General features: G+C 40.5%; 1 protein-coding gene across 4 annotated transcripts in view; it reads left to right on the forward strand.

The window, feature by feature from the left end:
- Positions 1–20,206, forward strand: part of ccdc12 (coiled-coil domain containing 12) — a 122,570-nt gene extending 102,364 nt beyond the window's left edge. For 3 of the 4 annotated variants that reach the window (XM_069922107.1, XM_069922109.1, XM_069922111.1), the window contains exons 5-8: positions 14,867–14,901; positions 15,069–15,145; positions 15,853–15,937; positions 18,850–20,206. In XM_069922107.1, coding sequence (XP_069778208.1) covers positions 14,867–14,901; positions 15,069–15,145; positions 15,853–15,937; positions 18,850–18,871 — 219 coding nt within the window. In that variant the 3' untranslated portion in view covers positions 18,872–20,206. The remainder of the gene's footprint in view (positions 1–14,866; positions 14,902–15,068; positions 15,146–15,852; positions 15,938–18,849) is intronic. The other variant, XM_069922108.1, reaches the window with a different exon arrangement.
- The last annotated feature ends 1,076 nt before the right edge of the window (positions 20,207–21,282 follow it).

Genomic DNA, 21,282 nt, shown 5'->3' on the forward strand with positions numbered 1-21,282 from the left:
AGCCAGGAAATGTAAAATGTATAGCAGTAACATGGAAATCCGATTCCCTCTTACATATTAATCGTTGGAATATGGAAATGCAAAGTTGAACACCCCTGGAGAAAATTACATAAATCTTAGAAATGAATATAACATGTTCATAGGTATTTGGCAGCCTTATTTGAATTATTTAAATGCCACTGTCGTGTATGCACTTACATAATGAGGACTTGGAGACATGGCGCTTTTCTCATTCTTTAATACCATCAGACTAACATGGCTACTGACATACAGAGATGTATCTGTGGTGGGGGGGGGGGTGTTCACAGAAGAAAGCACTGATGTCATATGGAGGATGTTTAGGGACCACTTACATGGGATTCAGGATAGATTTGTCCCTCTGAGAAAGGGAAAAGATGATAGGAAAAGGGAACTCCAGACAGCTGGTTAAGAGGAAGAAGGAAGCATACATTAGATATGAGAAGTAGGAAATGGCAAGGGCTTATGAGAATTGCATGGTAGCCAGGAAGGAACTTAAGAAAGGACTTAGGGGAGCTTGAAGGGGGCATGGGAAGGCCTTGGCAAGAAAGATTAAGGAGAACCCCAAGGCATTCTATGTGTTCATGAAGAACAGCAGGAAGACAAGAATGAAGGTGGGGCTGCTTAAGGATAAAGGAGACAACATGTGCCTTGAGGCGGAAGAGGTTAATACTTTGCTTCAGTATTTAAAAGAGAAAAATACCTTGATCAGAAATAAACAGACTTGTGTGCTGGATGATGTTGAGATTAGGGAAGAGAAAGTGTTGGATCTTCTTAAAATCATTAAGATTGATAAGTCCCTGGGGCCAGACGCAATAGGGAAGAGGGCATTGGCTGTGATCTTTGCGTCCTCCTTGGCCACAGAAGAAGTGCCGGGAGATTGGAGAATTATAAACCGGTGAGTCTTATGTTAATGGTGTGCATACTATTGGGGATGATTGTTAAGGACAGGGTTTATGAGCATTTGGAGAAGTACAATCTTCTCAGGGATGGTCAGCATGGCTTTGTAAGGGGAAGGCCATGGCTCATGAGCTTAAATGAGTTGAGGAGGTAACAAAAGAAATTGAAGGTAGGGCAGTAGATGTGGTATATATGGATTTTAGTAAGGTATTTGACAAGGTACCCCATGAGAGGCTCATTCAGAAAGTTATGAGGCATGGGATCCATGGAATCGTGGGTGTGTAGATTAATAATTTGTTCGCCTGGAAAAAGCAGTAGTAGACGGATTGTATTCTGCCTAGAGGTGAGTGACTAGTGGAGTTCCGCAGGGATTTGTTCTAGAACCCCTGCTCTTTGTGATTTTTTTAAAATGAATGATCTGGATGAAGAAGCAGAATGATGGGTAGGTAAATTTGTGGATAATATAAAGGTTGTAGGAGTTGTGGATGGTGCTGAAGGTTATCATAGGTTACAAAAGGATATAGACAGGATGCAGAGTTGGACAGAAAAGTGGCAGATGGAGTTGAATCTGGATAAGTATGAGGTGTTGTACTTTGGAAGGCCAAACCTGAAGACAAGAGTATAGGGTTAAATGGTCAGATACTTAACAGTGTGCAAGAACAGAGGGACCTTGGGGACCAAATTCATACATCTCAAGGTTGCCATGCAGGTTGATAGGATAGTTAACAAGGCTTATGGGGTATTGGGCTTCATTAGCAGCGGGATTGAGTTCAAGAGTCAAAAATCATGTTGCAATGCTACAAATTTCTGGTGAGACCACACCTAGAATATTGTGTTCAGTTCTGGCACTTCATTGTAGGAAAGATGTGGAAGCTATGGAGAGGGTGCAGGAGAGATTTACCAGGTTGTTGTCTGGATTGGAAAAAAAGTCTTATGAGGCGAGGTTAGCAGTGCTAGGATTGTTATATTTGGAGCAAAGAAGGATGAGAGGTGACTTAATAGAGTTTTATAAGATTCTGAGAGGCATAGATAAGGGAGACAGCTAGCTTCTTTTTCCCAGGGCAGGAGTAGCAAACACCAGAGGACATCTGTACAAAGTAAAGGGAGGAAAGTTAGGGAAGATATCAGGGGTAAGTTTTTTTTACACAGAGAGTTGCGGGTGCCTGGAATGCCTTGCTAGTGGTGGTGGTGAAGGCTGAAGCGTTAGTGGTATTTAAGAGACTCTTAGACACATGGATGAAAGAAAAATAGAGGGTGCGAGATCTGATGGGTTTAGTACTTTTTTGGTAGGATATATAAGGTGGCACAACATTGAAGGTTGAAGTGCTTGTACTGTGCTGTTGTTCGTCTCTCTCCTAATCCTTCAAAATCGAGAAAGAATAATTTAGATATTTAGGTATTATGATAACTGAGAACATTAAAAACCTCTTTAAAGAATATTTTGTAGCTTTATTTAATCAAACTCATAATATTTTCCAGATAGTCACCACTTTCTCTGATTATGATCGGTCATATTAATTTAATCAAAATGAATATCTTACAAAAATGTTTATATTTATTTCAGTCTTTGCCAATATTTATTCCTAAATTTTTTTTATACATTGGAATCATTTATTATGTCAAATATATGGCAAGGGACGAAAGCTTGATTAAATTACATTTACCTTCAGAAGACAATTTTAGATTTTATTATTGGGTAATAAATATAAGAAATATCTTATTATTACAATTTGATAAAAAATCAATGATTTTTCTAAATAGGTTGAAATCTTTTAAAAACACTTCTATATGGGCAGTTTTAGATGCAGGCTATGGAGAATAGCTGGGGATTAAAAACTTTAAAAAAAATTTATTCAACAAAATTTTGCATCTTTACAACAAATGATGGCGGAATTTAATTTGCCAAAAAGGCATTTTTTTTAAAGGTATTACCAAATTAGGCATTTTATTAGATCTAAACTTCCAGAATTTCAATGTCTTCCTAATCTGAATTTTATAGATGAACTTTTTGAATTACATTTTGTACATAAAGTTATATTTGCTTTATATTATAAAATATTGAATATAAAAACAGTTTCCTTATCTAAGATCAAAACTGAATTGGAGAATGACCTTAATTTATCCTTCTCAGAGGAAGATTTGTCCATAATCTTAGGCTTGATCAATAATTCTTCCCTATGTGCTAGACACAGTTTTATTCAATTTAAAGAGGTACTTTTCTAAATTAAACTGTCTCAAATTTATCTTTATATCAATCCATTCTTTGATAAATGTAAGATTTTTGAAGCCTCTTTGATACACATGTTTTGGTCATGTCCTAAATTAGGAAAATTTTGGACAGATGTTTAAAATATTTTTGGATATTTTCAGGATCAAACTTGAACCATGTCCATTAGTAGCAATATTTGGTTTCTCCAAGCATGAGAATATAACCTCAAATCAAAGACAAGCCATAGCATTATCTACATTGCTGGCCAAAAGAGGAATCCTGTTAAAATGGAAATATGAGTTTTCACCTACCCACTTGCCATGGTTACAAACTATCATGTCCTTTTTGAGTTTAGAGAAAATTAGACGTAATGTCAGGAAACTTAAGATCACATTTGACAAGACATGGGGTTCATTTATTAGCACAATTTGAATATTTAAGGTACATGGATAGTATGCTTTGCTGGACCTCTTGAGGTCCACGCTTAATTCCAAGGCTGCTAATAATATTAATTCAACCTTGCTTAAGAGGAGGGGTTAGAGTAATTAGGGATTTTCTTTCAGTTACCTTTTTTGTCTCAGGACAATAAATACTTATGGATTTGATTGAGATTTCATGTACTATCATTAATGTAAAATAAAATAATCAATATTAATATATATTGTATTTGGTTCTTTAGGAACCCATTATGTATATGTTCTTGATTAAACCCAATAAAAATATTTTTAAAATTAAATGAAAAGGTACTCCAACAAAGCAATTGAGTCAATATTTCCAGGATTTGGAGCTGTTTGAAGGAATGGTAATATTAGATAGTGTGCAAGGATAATGTGCAACTTGGTGAGGCCTCTGCAGCTGGTGGTGGTGCTCCCAGGCAGCTGCTGTTTGTCTTCCTTGGTAGTACAGGTAATGGATTTGGAAGGTGCTATTATATTGCCTATCTGGGTAGCAGTGGTGTGTCTAGCAGGTGATTCACACTGCAACACCATTGAACTTGATGGAATGTTTAGGATGTATTCAGTCAGAAACCAAAATGCATAGAACTGACAGTGAAGACTGTACAGTAATAGTGTGGGACAGGGCTTCCAAAATGTTTTAACTCGTGGAACCCTTTTGGGGAGCTCTTGGAATCGTGGGATCCTGTAGTTACGATCCGGAAGCCGGAAGTAGAATGGCATCAACTTCCAGTTCGAGCGTGGTTGAGTCTAATTTAAACTAAATTATTTTCCTTAAACAGTAAGCAATCTGAGGCAGTGCTTCCAAATCCAATTTCTTCAGAATTTGATTATTTTGTTTCAACTGAATATTAACCAAACTGCAAATACAAATATCACTGACCTCCAAGCTTTCATCACCTACATCACTGAACCCCCGTCCCCGCCGACTAGGTCCTGGAGCTACTATCGCCTCCACCAGTGACCCCGACTGCAAACATACTGTAACCCCTGATTCCTCTGTTGACACAGCTCCTGGTCTCATTCCGGCGCTCACACTGATTCCATCACCAGTTCCCACACCAACCTCACTGTGAGTGAGAGTGTGGGAGGAAGCAAGTGAGTGAGCAAAAAGTGGAGGGAAGGCAGTTTAAATTTAAAAAATATGTCCAGCCTTATGCCAAAAGAAATAATTTCATTGGTTGAAAATGGCGTCTTGAGGCCTACATCGGTGTCCAGGCAACTGTTGAGAAACACAGGTAAAAAGTAATTGAAATTTAAATTAAATAAAAACAGTTATTACAAGTTTTAGTTACTACTACTCATTTCTTCCGCGGGACCCCTGAACTAAGTTTGAGAAGTGCTAGTGTAGGGAGTCAAAAGAGCAGCTTTATGACTGGAGTTGGTGGGCTGCGTCATGTTGAAGGACTTGGTGATGTATTTAAATGAATATGCTACAGTGGTTCCACTTTGGAATGCATGGACATTTATGTTCCCACAAAGACTATCTGAGTGTATCCTTACCAGAAGCCATGGGGAAACAAAGAGTTCTGTCAACTGTTAATGACCAGATCTGTGGCGTTCAGATCAGGAGATTCAGAAATATATAGAGCAGCCAGGTATGACCTTCGGAAGGCTATTACCAACAGAGAGACAATTCTGGACCAAACTGCAATGTCAGACAGATGCTGGACTGCAATGGCATGGCTTGCACATCATCCAATCCTTTAAATTGAAATGATGCAACATCGTTAACTATGATACATCCCTTCTGGACCTAAATGTTTTCTATGCTCTCCTTGAAAGGGAAACGAGCCGTACACCACACCCCCCTCCCCCGACAACTCTGTGCTCCCACCTTTTGAGGTTGACACATGTAAAACTTTCAGGAGTTTGTATTCTCAAAGCATCTGGCCCAGGAGGTGTACCGATGGAAACCAACTGGGCTGGAGTTTTTGCTGACAATTTCAACCTCACACTACATTGGTCAGAAATCCCCACCTACTTCAAAAGGATGCTTATCATTTTCAGTGCTTGAGAAGAACAAGGTATCCTGCCTCAATGCCCATCATCTGTGGCACTTGCATCTATTTTTATGGTTATGGAGCAGATGGAATCCTGGCTCAGGAAGGACCTGGACTCCAATATATCTATTGTCATAACAGGTCAAGAGCAGATGCCATTTCACTGGCCCTCTTATCACCTGGACAACAAGAACATTTTGCCAGGCTTTGGTTCACTGAGTACAGCTCTGCATTTTGCACCATCATACTTCCAATACCTATGACCAAACTAAGTGAATAGCTGAGCGGTTGAAGCGAGGAGGAAAACTTCAAAGTCAGCATGCCTTCCTGATGATGATTTTTGGCTCAAAATGTCAACCATTCTTTTTCTCCCGTTGATGCTGCATGATAAATCAGAAATGATAAGTCAGAATGCAGGACAGAGATCAAGAATTTGGTTGGGTGGTGACAAAACATCAATATGATTCTCAATATTGCCTAGACCAAGGAGCTTATCGTTAATTTTAGGAACGCTTAGTGAAATGACTACATACCTGTCTCTGTTGATGGGACAAAAGTGGAGAGCGTTATTACTTTCAAATTTCTGGGAGTCCATATTATCAGGCCACCTCTCCTGGAGGCAGTTCAGCGAAGCAACCATGAAGAAGTCACACTAATGTTTATACTTTCATAGAAGTGTGAGAAGATCTGGCATGTTGCTGAATACGCCATTAAATTTCTATAATTGCACAATAAGAAGTATACTGACTGGTTGCATCACAGCCTGATTTGGTAATTTGTGTGCCCAGAAACACAAGGCTACAGAAGGTAGGAAATAGCCAGGTCCACCACAGGCTACAACCTCTCATCTATTGAAGACATTCATGTGGGGTGATACCTCAAGAAAGCAGTCAACATTATAAAGGATGCCCTTCCCTCCACCACGCCATCACCCTGGCACAACTTCATTTCAATGCTACCTTCAAGTAGAAGGTACAGAAGACTGAAGTCCAGGACCTCTAGATTTAAGAACGTTTTCTGTCCTAGGTGACCACCCACATTGCGGGAAACAGCAATCAACGGCCGGAATGCTGCCTAGTCGGAGATTGGCACTGCCATGACGTCGCACCTTATGTCAGCAGTAAGGAGTGAATATAAAAGAAGCTGCCAGTACAATAAAGCAGTCATTGACTTCGACTCCTCGCATGTGTGTCTTCTTTCCACACTCCATGGTAGCATGCATGCGATGTTAGTGACCCTGACAGGTTCAACCAGGACTTGAATCTGAAGGTGACGGAACAAGCTGCTCTTCACGTGGTTTCGCTGAAGCTGCCAACTTTCTGGGCGTCACAGCCGCACATGTGGTTTGAACAGGCCAAGGCCCAATTCTACCTTTGACAGATGAACGCCAATGATACCTGTTACTACTACATAGTGAGCTCGCTCGACCTGGAGATGACAGCATGGGTCATCGATTTCCTACAGCAACCCTCCACAGCAAGGCAAATATGATTCCCTCAAGGAGCTATTAACTCACACCTTTAGGCTCTCACAGCGCTAGCACGCTGCCCGATTGTTGCATATAGATGGTTTGGAGACGGCACTATACGCCCATCTGAGCAACTCTGTCAGGAAAACACTTCCTCGTGTACACCAGCACTGAAATAAGTGTCCTCCCCCCCACTCCGGCTACGACACCCAGAACGGCAAACCAGGCTCAGCACTGAGGGCAGCGAACAGCACCACCATACCAACATTCAGCACCTGCACCATCCCTCTCCGTTTCGGCAGCAACTGGTTCTCATGGACAATCACAATTGTGGTGGTGCAACCGCTCCTGGGAGCATACTTCCTTCAAGCCTACTGCCTGCTGGTGGACCTTAAAGTGCAGCGATTGGTCCACGCCAGGACTTTTCAAACCACACCCATGGGGGAAACCAAATTACTTGCCCCCACCTCGACTCCATTACGCTATCAGACAGCACATTCACGCAGATCCTAGCAGAGGTCCCTTTGATCATCGCGCCACAGTTTTCCACTGCCAAGCCAAAGCAGGGGTAACTGAGGGCCTCCGGCTCCATGCCAGGATGTAGCGCCTTCCCCCCCCAAGAAGCTCACCCATGCCAATGAGGAGTTTTGAAAAATGGAAGAGCTGGGGATAGGGCAGCACTCCAACAGCCCCTGGGCCTTCCCCTGCACATGGTTCCAAAGGCAGCAGGAGGGAGGAGGCCATGTGGTGACTATCGCCGCCTCAGTGAGGTCACCACACCCGACAGGTACCCTGTGCCCCACATCCAAGACTTTACCGCTAACTAACAAAGGTGTTTTCAAAAGTCGATCTCATCAGGGGGCTATCATCAGATCCCAGTCTATCCTGATGATATCCCCAAAACCGTTATCGGATGCTTCGAATTCCTGAGAATGCCTTTTCGACTTAAGAACGCAGCCCAGACCGTCCAAAGGCTGAAGGATGCCATGGGTCAGGATCTCCCATTCGCGTTCATATATTTGGATGATATTCTCATCGCCAGCCGCAATGACATGGATCACACGGCTCTCCTAAGGCAACTGTATGTCCAGCCACAGGAATTTGGGCTAACTATAAACCTTGCGAAGTGCCAGTTCAGGTTGGAAACAATCGACTTCCTATGGCATCAAATCAGCAGCCACGGAGCGAAACCCCTGGCTGAAAAAGTAGAGGCTTTTCGGCATTTCACCAAGCCCCGCACAGTGAAGGGGTTGCAAGAATTCACCGGTACGATGAACTTATCACCGATTCATACCAGCAGTGATTCACATCAAGCCCCCCCTTTTCACGCTCATGGCAAAGAAGGGAAAGGATATCACCTGGGACAATGGGCCCTCAGAGACGTTCCAGAAGGCCAAAGATGCTGTGGCCAACGCCACCCTTCTGGTACACCCCAGGGCAGAGGCGCCAATCGCCCTCACAGTAGACACTTCCAGCATAACAATAAAGGGTGTACTGGAATAATTCATCAAAGGGCAACGGCAGTCCTTGGCCTTATTTAGCAGGTACCCCCCGGACACCCGAACTCAAATACAGTGTCTTTGAATTGGAGCTATTGGCGTTATGCCTGGCAGTCAGGTACTTCGGTATTTTCTGGAAGGTAGGCAATTCAAGGTCTTCACTGACCACAAACTGTTGACCTTTGCCTTCCACATAGTGTCCGACCCGTGGTCAGCCAGACAGCAGCAACACCTCTCATACGTGTCTGAATTCACCACAGTCATCCAACGTGGTGGCCAACACACTGTCCCACCCTGAGATCTATTTCAGGCCCTGTCCCAGGGAATAGACTATTCTGCCCTAGCCAGGGCACAGCAGGAGGACTCTGAGATCCCAGCATACAGAACAGATGTGTCCGGCCTCAGGCTGGAGGATGTTGTCATCGGTCCTGGCAACCAGTTGCTCCTCTGCGATGTCTTCACTGACAAACTCCGCCCCATCGTGCCAGCAGCTTGGAGGCAGCAGGGTTTTGAAATGGTGCACAACCTAGCACTCCCTGCCATCAGGACTTCTGTTAAAGTGGTGCCAGTTGGTTCGTCTGGCATGGCCTTCGAAAACAGGTCAAGACCTGTATGCTCTGTCAGACGTCCAAAGTGCAGACATTCATCAAGGTGCCCCTCCCTCCCCAACTTCTGAGCCAGCACAACGTCGGTTCAACCATGTCCAAATTGACACTGTAGGGCCACTTCCAGTCTCCCGTGGAGCGAGATATTTCCTCACCATGATTGACTGCTTCACGTAGTGACTGGAGGCAGACCCGCTGGCTGATACTACCACTGAGACCTGTGCCAGTGCACTGATTAACACCTGGTTGTCAAGATTTGGAGTTTCAGAGCTTATGACCTCCGATAGGGGTACACAGTTTACTTTGGGGCTCTGGGCAGCGCAGGCCAAGCTGCTGGGAACTCAGCTCCACCACACCATGGCTTATCACCCTCAGGCCAATGGGTTGGTGGAGTGGTTCCACAGGCACCTAAAGGCGGCATTGATGGCTCAACTGAAGAGGCCGAACTGGCCAAATGAATTACCCTGGGTCCTCTGGGATATCCACACTGTACTGAAAGAGGACTTCAACGCCTCTGCAGCCGAGATGGTATATGACACACCATTGGTAATACTGGGGGAGTTCTTTGCCACCGCCAAGGAGCAAGAGGACCCCGCGGCCTCATTGATTAAGCTATGGGAAAAACTGGGCACACCAGCACCTGCCGTATGGTCAGGCCAAGACCGGCATCCCAAAGACTTAGAAACCTTCGAGTACGTTTTCGTGCGAAGGGGGGCACACTAAACATCTCTGTGAAGGCTGTATGAGGGGCCATATAAAGTAATTAGCACAATGGGTCGACATGTGTGCTGGACATCAGCGGAAAAGACTTTCATGATCAACCGCCTTAAACCAGCATACCTGGACATTAGCCAACTGATCTCCCCACAGCCCCTGCATTACTGAAAACTGTGACCAGCGCTCCAAACACCGGTTCTGGGAATGGGGGGAGGTTTGTGTAGCAGCCCACTAACTGGTATGCGAGCCAGTACACAAAATGGCCAACAAATGCGACGACCACACAGACCCCATGGGGGCCACCTGCACGGTGGGAAACCTCAGGCAATGACAGGAATACCACCCAGTCAGAGATAGGTGCTACCATGATGTCAGCAAAAGGAGTGAATATAAACAAAGCTGCCAGTGACTCCTCGTGTGTATGTGTGTTTTCTTTCCACACTCTGTGGTAGCGCGCACGCTACAATAAGCAGTTTAGGACTGAACTGAGAGTTTTGTACATGAATGATTGATCAAGTTCAGAGCAAATTAATATATGTCTGAATGTTAAAAGAATCAAGGGATGTGGTGATAGGGCTGTAAAATGGTGTTTGAGGTAGATGATCAGCCACAACATTATTGAATTAGCTAGAAGGCTCAGGCTGAATGTCTCTCTTGTGTTCTCGTGTTCATGTCAGTAGTGAAAGCTTCATTTTGCTATGGTGTTGAGAATATGTTTGAACATTATCCAATCATTCACCAACTTTCCACTTTTGACTTGATAAATGGATTGGCATTAAAAGCCGCTGAAATGAGTGGGTGAAAATCATCCCCTGAAAAATTCATGCGTTGATGTTCAGACTGTACTGTAATAAAACAAACAGAATGACCAATTAAGCGTACAATAGTTTCTTTATTCAATCTTGATAAAACTAAAGGGAGTGAGGGGTACAAAGAAAGAAGTTCAGTAACTCATTCTTTACACCGAGCCCCACTCAGAGCATACAAAGTGTTCAGCTCACTTTTATACACCTTTTGGCAGGGGTCTTCGTGAGACCCTCCAAGTTTCACAAGAGTTTCACACATCTGATGATTCTTGTTTTTACACAACATATTCCCAAGTAGTGTCTGCAGACATCTAAGACTTGTCTGGGTGTCCTTACTCTTGGTATATTTACATTATTACATTATTTGTAGTGTTAGTTACAATCTCACAACAGCATATGGAAGGCAATTACATTCCCACCATGTTAAAAGGCAACTACTGTATTTTCTCACCTAATTATTAACCCTTTGTTAAGCATATTTATTAAACTTATTCTTTCGCATTCTGGGCTTGGACTGATCAATCTTACACAATTACAATCATCATACAACAGGAATATATAGAATTAGGCAGGAAGTTAAAAAACAGGGCCTCTAAGGTAGTAATCTCTGGATTGCTGCCGGTGCCACGCGCTAGAGATGGTAGTAATAGGAGGATGTGGAGGATGAATGCATGGCTAAAGAGGTGGTGCAGAGGGCAGGGGATAAGATTTTTGGATCATTGGGATCTCTTCTGGGGAAAGTCGGACCTGTACAAAAGGGTCGGACTCCACTTGAACTGGAGGAGGACCAATATCCTGGCAACCAGATTTGCTTGAGCTGTAGGGGAAGGTTTAAACTAGTTTGGCAGGGGGTGGGGAGCAGAGTTTGCTGGGTGCATGGCCACCTAGTTAAGAATCATAAAGATAACAAAGGAAGGATGGAGGTTAAGGTAAAAGGTAGAAAAGGGAATATATGTGAGGGTCATTCTCTGAAATGCATGTACTTTAATGCAAGAAGCATAGTGAACAAGGTAGATGAGCTTAGAGCATGGATTGGCACTTGGAATCATGATGTTGTGGCAATTAGTAAGACCTGGTTACAGGAGGGACAGGACTAGCAACTAAATATTCCAGAATACAAATGTTTTAGATGTGATAGAACAGGGGGTAAAAAAGGGGGAGGAGTTGCTCTACTTGTTAAGGAGGACATTACTGCCGTGAGGTGGCAGGATGGTTTGGAGGGATCGTCCAGTGAGGCTGTTTGGGTGGAATTGAGGGGTGGAGGAGGCACGAGGGCACTAATGGGAGTGTATTATAGACCACAAAATGGGCCAAGAAAATTGGAAGAACAAATTTGTAAGAAGATAGCATATATGTGTAATAAACATAAGGTAGTGATCATGGGAGATTTTAACTTCCCTCACATTGATTGGGATACCCATACAGTAAGAGGGCTGGATGTGCTAGAGTTTGTCAAATCTGTGCAAGATAGTTTTCTTAATCAATACGTAGAGGAACCGACTCGGGACGGTGTAATACTGGATCTCCTGTTAGGGAATGAGATAGGTCAGGTGTCTGAGGTTAATGTTAGAGAACAAATTGGGTCTAGTGATCACAACTCTATTAGTTTTAGGGTAGTTTTAGGGAAGAGCAAAGAAGGACCTAAAGTTGAGGTTCTTGATTGGAGAAAAACAAATTTCGAAGGAATAAGAATGGATTTGGGGAGTATTGAGTGGGACATGTTTTTTTTCAGGAAAGGATGTAAATGAAAAATGGAGAATATTCAAAGAAGAAATTTTGAGAGTACAGAGTAGATATGTCCCAGTGAGGATCAAAGGAAAGGCTGGAAGTCATAGGGAGCCTTGGTTTTCGAGGAATATTAGAAATTTGGTTAGGAGAAAGAGGGAGGTGTATAAGAGGTATAAACAGGAGGGTGCTGAGAAATTGAAAGAGGACTACAAGGAGTGTAGAAAAAATCTTAAGAAAGAAATTAGAAAGGCCAAAAAGAGGCACCAAGAGATTTTGGCAGGCAGAATAAGAATAAATCCAAAGAGTTTCTATAGGTACATTAAAAGTAAAAGATTAGTGAGGGATAGAATTGGACCCCTTGTAGATAGGGAGGGTAGGCTGAGTGAGAAGTCAGAGGAGATGGGGAAAATTTTAAATGATTTCTTTTCCTCGGTCTTCACTAGGGAAAAAAATATTGTACCAGTTGAAGTAAAGAAAAATAGTGGGGAGGTCATGAATCATATAAGGATAACCGAGGAGGTAGTGATGGCAGTGTTAAAAAAGATAAAGGTGGACAAATCTCCGGGTCCGGACAAAGTATTTCCAAGGACATTCAGGGAGACTAGTGTACAGATAGTGGGGCCACTAACAGAAATTTAGGATGTCACTGGTCACGGGGGTAGTGCCAGAAGATTGGAGGGTGGCTCATGTTGTTCCGCTGTTTAAGAAAGGGTCCAAATGTAAGCCTGGAAATTATAGACCTGTGAGTCTGACGTCTGTGGTGGGTAAGTTGATGGAAAGTGTTCTGAGGGATTGCATTTACAAATATTTGGAAGAACAGGGATTGATAGGTAGTAGTCAGCATGGTTTTGTCAGGGGTAGATCATGCTTAACAAACCTTATAGAGTTTTTCGAGGGGGTTACAAAAAAGATTGATGAAGGGAAGGCTGTGGATGTTGTCTATTTAGACTTTAGTAAAGCTTTTGACAAAGTTCCCCACAGGAGGTTAGGAAAAAAGGTGGAGGCATTAGGTATAAATAAGGAGGTAGTGAAATGGATTCAGCAGTGGTTGGATGGGAGGTGTCAGAGAGTACTGGTAGAAAATTGTTTGTCAAATTGGAGGCCGGTGACTAGTGGAGTTCCTCAGGGATCAGTCCTGGGTCCACTATTGTTTGTTATATATATTAATGATCTGGAAGAAGGGGTGGTGAATTGGATAAGTAAGTTTGCAGATGATACAAAGATTGGTGGTATTTTGGATCGTGAGGAAGATTACCGTAGCTTAAAAAGATATATAGGAAAGCTAGAGGAGTGGGCTGAGAAATGGCTGATGGAATTTAATACGGATAAATGTGAAGTGTTGCATTTTGGAATGGCAAATCTAAATAGGTCATAAACATTGAATGGTAGACAATTGAGGAGTGCAGAGCAACAAAGGGATTTAGGAGTTATGGTAAATAGTACCCTCAAAGTTGATACTCAGGTCGATAGAGTGGTGATGAAGGCATTTGGAATGTTGGCCTTCATAAATCGGAGTATTGAATTCAAGAGTTGGGATGTTATGATGAAATTATACAAAACATTGGTGAGGCCAAATTGGGAATAGTGTGTGCAGTTTTGGTCACCAAATTATAGGAAGGATATAAACAAAATAGAGAGAGTGCAGAGAAGGTTCACGAAAATGTTGACAGGATGTCAGGGTTTGAGTTACAGAGAAAGGTTAAGCAGCCTGGGGCTTTTTTCTCTGGAGCGTAGAAGAATGAGGGGGGATTTGATGGAGGTGTTCAAGATTTTAAAAGGGACAGAGAGAGTCAACGTGGATAGGCTTTTTCAATTAAGAGTGGGGATATTCAAACCAGAGGCCATGGTTTGAGTTTGCAGGTGGAAAATTATAAGGGGAACATGAGGGGAAATTTCTTCACGCAAAGGGTGGTTGGGATGTGGAATAAGCTTCAGGCGGAGGGGGTTGAAGCAGGAATGTTATTTACATTTAAGGAAAGACTGGATAATTACATGGAGGGGAGAGAATTAGAGGGGTATGGACCAGGTGCTGGTCAGTGGGACTAGGAGGGTGGGGATTTGTTACGGCATGGACTAGTAGGGCCAAACTGGCCTATTCTGTGCTGTATATGGTTATATGGTTATACAATGTTACATACTTTGTATCGCTTCTTGTTGAAAAACAATTGTCTGTATAAGATTCCACCAATTATACTTTACTATCCTTAAGATTTTTTTGAATTTGTTTGCATCTTTTGATCAATCCTCCATCCTTTACATCCAATTTTTTAACATGTGCTTTGATGATTGCACTCCTTAAAGCAACTGTTACCTTTACCAAGCATAACTTTCTTATGAAAAATCATGATGTCGTTCCAAATGCTTATTACTATATAATTTATAAAGGATGATTACAGAATTATGTTGTTCAACATTTATTGTAATATGATTATTTTTTCTCTTTTTTCTTACTTTGCAGGACCTGGTGAACCTTGCCCCCAGGAAGCCAGATTGGTATGTGACTAATATTTATAAATCAAGATACTATTTCAAAATAAATTTATCCAATTTGTTTTGAATGGTGTCTATCTATTTTACCATTTCCTTGTTGATGCTGGCCGTCCTGTTATCTTTCTGCAATTGCCAAGACAGATTTTGCAATGTAAGTTATTTTTTTTCAGGGATCTGAAAAGGGATGTAGCAAAGAAACTAGAAAAGCTGGAGAAGAGAACACAAAGAGCTATAGCAGAACTAATCCGTAAGTAATTACTGCAAGGAAATTGGAGGAACTAGATTCTATTAATGTAAAACAATATTTGATTAAGTTTATGGGCAGTGTGATTTTAAAGGCATCCAAATAATGGCAACTATAAAATGTTCATGGCAACTCTGTCTTATGGGAGACAAAAGTTCAAGTACTGTATATCATGTATATTACATTTTTATGTATTATGACAATAAAAAGAACCTTGTTTATCATGGTGAATGTTTTAAGTAATGGGCATAAATAAAGATGCAGCAGGCTCTTTTTCAACAAACCAGTCTTTGAAAAGAGTTTCATCCAAAGTTAGTTCAGAGGTATTGGAGGGGTTGGAGACAGGTGGTGGTAGATTTTTGAGAAAGATCTTCGCCCTTGGATATTTGACAGGTGGACTTGCAAGGTTGCCTGGACAGTGACATTGCTATCTCAAATTCAAAGCTTAAATTGATTAGCAAGTGATGCCTAGTTTTGTTCTTTTTCTATTTGACCTTTGTGCTAACCGTATAACAGTGGCATGCTTGGCAGCTTCAGAGAGCTTTTAAGAGTTAACCACTTGCCTGGTTCTGGAGTTCCATCTCGGCCAGAATGGGCAAGGAAAGCAGATAGCCTTTTCTGATGGACAAAGAAGAAGCAGATGGGTTTTTTTTCACAATCTGGCACTTTTGTATTCATCACACGTGAGACCAGATATTTTCATACTACAGGTGCACAATCCTTTATCCGGACATCTAAAATCCAGAAAGCTCCAAAAACCAGCAAGTGCGGAGAGAGATGGCAAGCGCGAGTCAGGCGAGTGGGGGGGGGGGGGGGGGGTACCGGCAGCACAAGTCGGGAGGGCGAGGGGGAGAGACCGGCAGCCAAGAGACCAGCAGTGCAAGTCGGGTGGGCGAAAGACTGGCAGCGTGGGTCGGGTGGGGGGGGCGGTGGGGGGGAGACGACAGCGTGACTGGAAGGGGATGGGAATGGATATGGCAGCAAAATTCAGATGGGCTTAAATCTGGCTTTCTGAAATCCGGAAAAATCCGAAATTCGGAACACACTGCCCCCCATGGGTTCTGGATAAAGGGTTGTGTACCTGGAATTTAAATATCACTTCTGCTCTGACAGTATTTGACCTTGGGTCTCTGAATTATTATTGTGGTGATTTAAATGACTAGTCTAGTGTCTTAAGTACTAGCCTTTTGCATAATTATCATTAAACAGGGGTAAGTCATTTGCTTTAAACTAGTTCTTAATCAGTGGGGGGGAGGGGAGTCATGTGACCTGGAGGACATAGGATGTTAACCCTCCCAGGAAAAAAATTTTAAAAGGAATATTTAAATGTAGTAAAACAAAGTTTAACAGGAAGAAATATTGCAAGAATATATTTACATTTTGAGATGTACTCAAATAAGAAGAAAATTGTTGTGGGAATGCATGCTGGTATCTCCGGATTGAAGAAAGGGCTCTATTGCAGAAGGAACCTGGACCTAGAGTTGTGAGGAAATCCCAACGAAGGGTTGAATTGGAGGGGATGCCTGTGAATGTGTCCCTTTAGAAGACTGGTGAAAATGGCATCTAACAGGAAGGAAGTGTACTGTTGTATATGCCCGAAGTGGCTTTTGAGAATATCTCTGCTATCATACAGAAGGTATTGGATCAGAATTATGCCGAAGAAATAATAGATGTGATAAGATTAGATAGAAACAATGATGATGATACAAAACAAGTTAAAGGAAAAGAAGAGAAACAGGAAGACACACTGATATTTCAAAAGTAAGAGCAAGCTAAACATGAGATTATATGAAAGGTTACAGGGGAAGTAAATTTACAGAAAATCCAGTTGAGGGAGTTGTAAGAGAAATGTTGCAACAGATGAGGGGAAATGAAGAAAGAAATATATTTGAGATCTCAAGTTAAGCATATGGGAAATACAAAGTTTATTAAATTAACAGCTGATGTGGAAAAGATCCAGGATGTGGGTAAAATAAATCATAAGGTTAAAAATGTTGTAGCAAAGGTTGAAAATGTACAGGAGAGATTGGGGAAATCAGTAGATGAAGTTATACTGGGATCTGCTGAAAGGAAGAAATGTTTAGAAAAAATTGATAATGTGGAAAGCTTTAGTATAAGAAATAATATTAAAATTGTTGGATTGAAAAAAGGAGAGGAACAACAAGATATGATTTGATCTCTGCAAAGATGGATAAAGTTCTGGGGGTGACTAAATTTGAAAGCCCTGTTGAAATTGAAAGGGCACATAGAGCTCTTTGGCCACGACCTCAACCAAATGGAAAGGCTCACTCGATGGTGGTTAAATGTTCAAAATACCAAGATGAGAATTTTTTTTAGCTTTGGCGTCTGAAAGAATAATAAACACACTTGAGTATCATGGATCAAAGAATTTTTTCTATCCAGACATTAGTGCACAATTGTTGACCAGAAGAAAGGAATTTAATTTGGTTAAGAAAACTCTTTTGCAAAAAGGTTATAAGTTTTCACTTCATTACCCAGCTGCGTTGAAGATTTTTTTTACCTAATGGTAACAAGAAATTTTTCAAAGATTGTAAACAAACTGCAGAATTTGTGGAGGCATTACCTATTAATGAATCAAAGAAGGAAGTTCAATTTGATTAAGAAAACCTTTTCGTAATGTTGAAGATTCTATTACCTGATTTTTTTTTTCCAGAAATTGTAACTAAGTAGTAGAATTTATTAATGAATTCAAGGAATGAAGTCAATTTATCTTATTGGTTGATGTAATTTAATTATTAAGGTTCATACTTTGTTTAAAATATATAAATGGGAGGTTGGAGGTACTTGGGTCTGGGATCCTCTGACCATGTGTTCTTTGTGGCAGATGCCACACCCCGAACAATAGAGGGGGAGAGGTGCTGTACATTTAACAGTGCCTGTAGGGGGAATTTATTTTTCTTTTTTATGTTTTGGATTTTAATAGAAGTTGGGAGTAATTCTGAATAATAATTGATTTACTGTAATAAGTTTGGTTAGATATAAAGGAATAGCATATTGATATATATTATAAATGAAAAATTAGTTTATTTATTCATCTTAATTATGCTATGAGGAATATTAGATGAAGAGATTAATATGAGATTATTTTTAAGGGGTGTCTATATCTATGAGTTAAATGTTAGAATTTTTTTCTCTTTGTGGAAATCCCTTTTTTTTAATGTTTGTTTTAATTTTTAAATTATTATTGGAAGATTTTTTTTCTTTGAGCCCAACTAATATTTGGAAATGAAAAGATTAATATGAGATTACTTACAAACTAGAGATTTATATTGCAATTAAATATTAATTAGGGGCTATTCATTTATTTTTGACAGCCTTGTTTATATATGATATTGTGGTATTAATAATATTTTTTGGATTAATATTTTTGTGTTTGGATTTCAATAATAGATAGGAGTAGTTTAGAAGTAAGACTTTAATTATTGGAAGATATAAATGTAAGATACTCCTTGAGAGATGTATCTACATATGACATTTTGTTATGAATAATAATGTATTAGTAGGGTGGGGATGGGGGGGTTTAAAGGCAATGCAATGTATAAATGATTAATAATTTATAATAATTATTTTTAATGTTTGCATTGTAGATGAAAGCTGTAAAATAAAATGTTAAAAAACTAGTTCAATCTTAGAAATAATATTATTGGGCTAATATTAATATAGATCATTTATTTTCATTTTCGCAGGGGAGAAATTAAAAGGCAATGAAGATGACCTGGCATCTGCAGTTGGAGCAGTGAAACAGGAGGATTATGATTCTGAGTGATTAGGTTCTAAATATGGACAGTGACTTTGGGCCAGCCACAAATTAGTTGACTTGGTATAGGTAGATACATGAATGTTCTATTCATCCAAATGATGCAGATGCAGTAAAAATGCAAATAAAAAAGGCAATCTACTCCATCTTTTTGGAAAATGTCCTGATATCTGGCTGCAATTAAATGATTCCTGTATCTCTTTGGCCACTCTTATACATGCTGATTTGTGAAGAACTTCCATCTTCAATTCAATTGTCCTGTTATGTTAATGTTGACGTGAATTGGATTGTAATTTTTCTGTCGCATCTTCACTAAATTCCCTTCAATCATTTCCTTTCCATGTTGAACAGCCCAGGACAGGTTTGTTATTATAATTCAGATAACAAAGATCATTGTAAACATCATTTGTTCTGTCTTGAGAGTTTAGTTGACTCCCTTGTGCCTTACTGTTCAGGATTGGACACTGTGCTCAATATGGTCTGATGAGCACAGTATGGAGTTAGTCACTTTTGGAGTGGTGCCTCCTCATGTTTTTTTAATCACAGACTTTTGTGGTGAATTGTTTGGAATTAGGTTTAACAAAAGAGATCTAATGTGCTCAGCTTCCCTGAAGTGTGCTGTAAAATTAACTTGAGTTTAATAACTAATGTATTATTTTTGTCACAGTTTCTGCCTTCAATTCACTTGGTCTTTTGGAAAATCAAATAAAATTGTAATTTGTTAAGGAGAGATGGTGGTTGGAGGGAACATTGTGTCTAAAAGGTTGCATTAAGATGTGATTAAAAAAAAAACCTGGAAGAGTGGAAGGCTGAAATCCATTATAATTGCAAAGTGTAATCCTTTCTACATACGGCAAACCTGAGTTGAGACTTGTTCAACAGGTTCCAAATAAGATTTAAAAATATCTTATACAAAATCTTTATTGTATATACTGGATTTACTAGGCAGTGACTGAATGAGAAAATGACATTTTTTTCAGATGATAATCCTTTGGAAACATCAAGAAGCCTTGCACCAAATTATATCTGTGCAACAGACCTACTCTAAGCGAAGCAACTGTACCTTTAAAAGCCGACTTTCTTCTTGAGCCTCAGCCCAAAATATTGGTAATGCAGTTTGTTTAAATTTTATGTGTGTGTGTGTGAGAGAGAGATCATGAATCAGAGATAGAGCATTTTTGTTGATTACCCATTTTGTTTATATGTCATGTTTTTAAGTCTTTTTAGGAAATGCTGAACTGATTTATAATTTTAAAAAAATTAAATTAACTGAGCCATGCCTTTTACAGTTTGAGCTTCAAACAATGATTGAAGATTTCAGCACGTGTCAAACATAATCTGCCAGATACTACAAATTGGTTGATGGGACCATTTTTATTCAACTATAGTAAACAAAACATGGAGCCATTCAGTTTTTACCAACCTTTTAGATCAGAACAACCTGAATCATAGAGGCTATCACATCCCAGCTCATCAAAGCCAAGGTATTCACTGACATCTTACCTATTAGGCCACCTTCATTTTATCAGGCCTGATGTGATCTGTAGAGAGCAAGCAGACTCTCACCCTGACATCTTGACCTTGGAAATCCCATCCATTGCCCAGCTGGCCATCATTCTATGATCTTAAAGTTGAGCTATGATCATTCTAGCCTTAATCTAATCCATAGTCAAATAAAAACCAACCCATAGATTTCAGGGTTGCAAGGTTCTTTGTCATGTGGTGGTTGGGAGTGGCAGCTCTGTACAGCTGCAAGCTATACAAGTGTTCAAAAATATTGAAATTAAGTGCAAATTTGAGTATATTTCTACTTGCCAAGCAAAGATTACTTCAGTTCTACATGACTGAATGTTAGGTGCTGCATATTTGTGACTTCTCAAGTCCATGTGTGCATGAAGCAACACCCAGACCACCTTTATGTAGCAAAGGTAAAGATACATCACCAACGTTTCAGGCTAGAGCCCTTCACTTAACTATGGTGTCAACAAAATCTTGTGTTTTACCCCTTCATGTGGTTATGGGTATGATAAAAGGAATGTTCAATCCAGACAATGATAATTGCCCATTGAAAGGAATTTAAGAACCTCTCTTGGACATTCCACGGCCTTGCCAATGCTCACTCCTCTCTTAACAATTCCTAATCACCATTGATCAAAAACTCAAATACACCTGCTGCACTTTATTTCAAAAGTATGTTTTATTCAGCAAAAACACATACAGGAAATTCAGTGCAATCAAACACTTTCATTTATTGGACCATCAAATCCATGCATTCTATTGACATACATCAATGTTTCCTCCTTAAACGATACATTCATGAAGTGATTGAGAGGCTGTTCCAGAGGACTCGCTGAGGTTTATG

The sequence above is a fragment of the Narcine bancroftii genome, chromosome 2, assembly GCF_036971445.1.
Source record: "Narcine bancroftii isolate sNarBan1 chromosome 2, sNarBan1.hap1, whole genome shotgun sequence".
Classification (NCBI taxonomy): Eukaryota; Metazoa; Chordata; class Chondrichthyes; order Torpediniformes; family Narcinidae; genus Narcine; species Narcine bancroftii.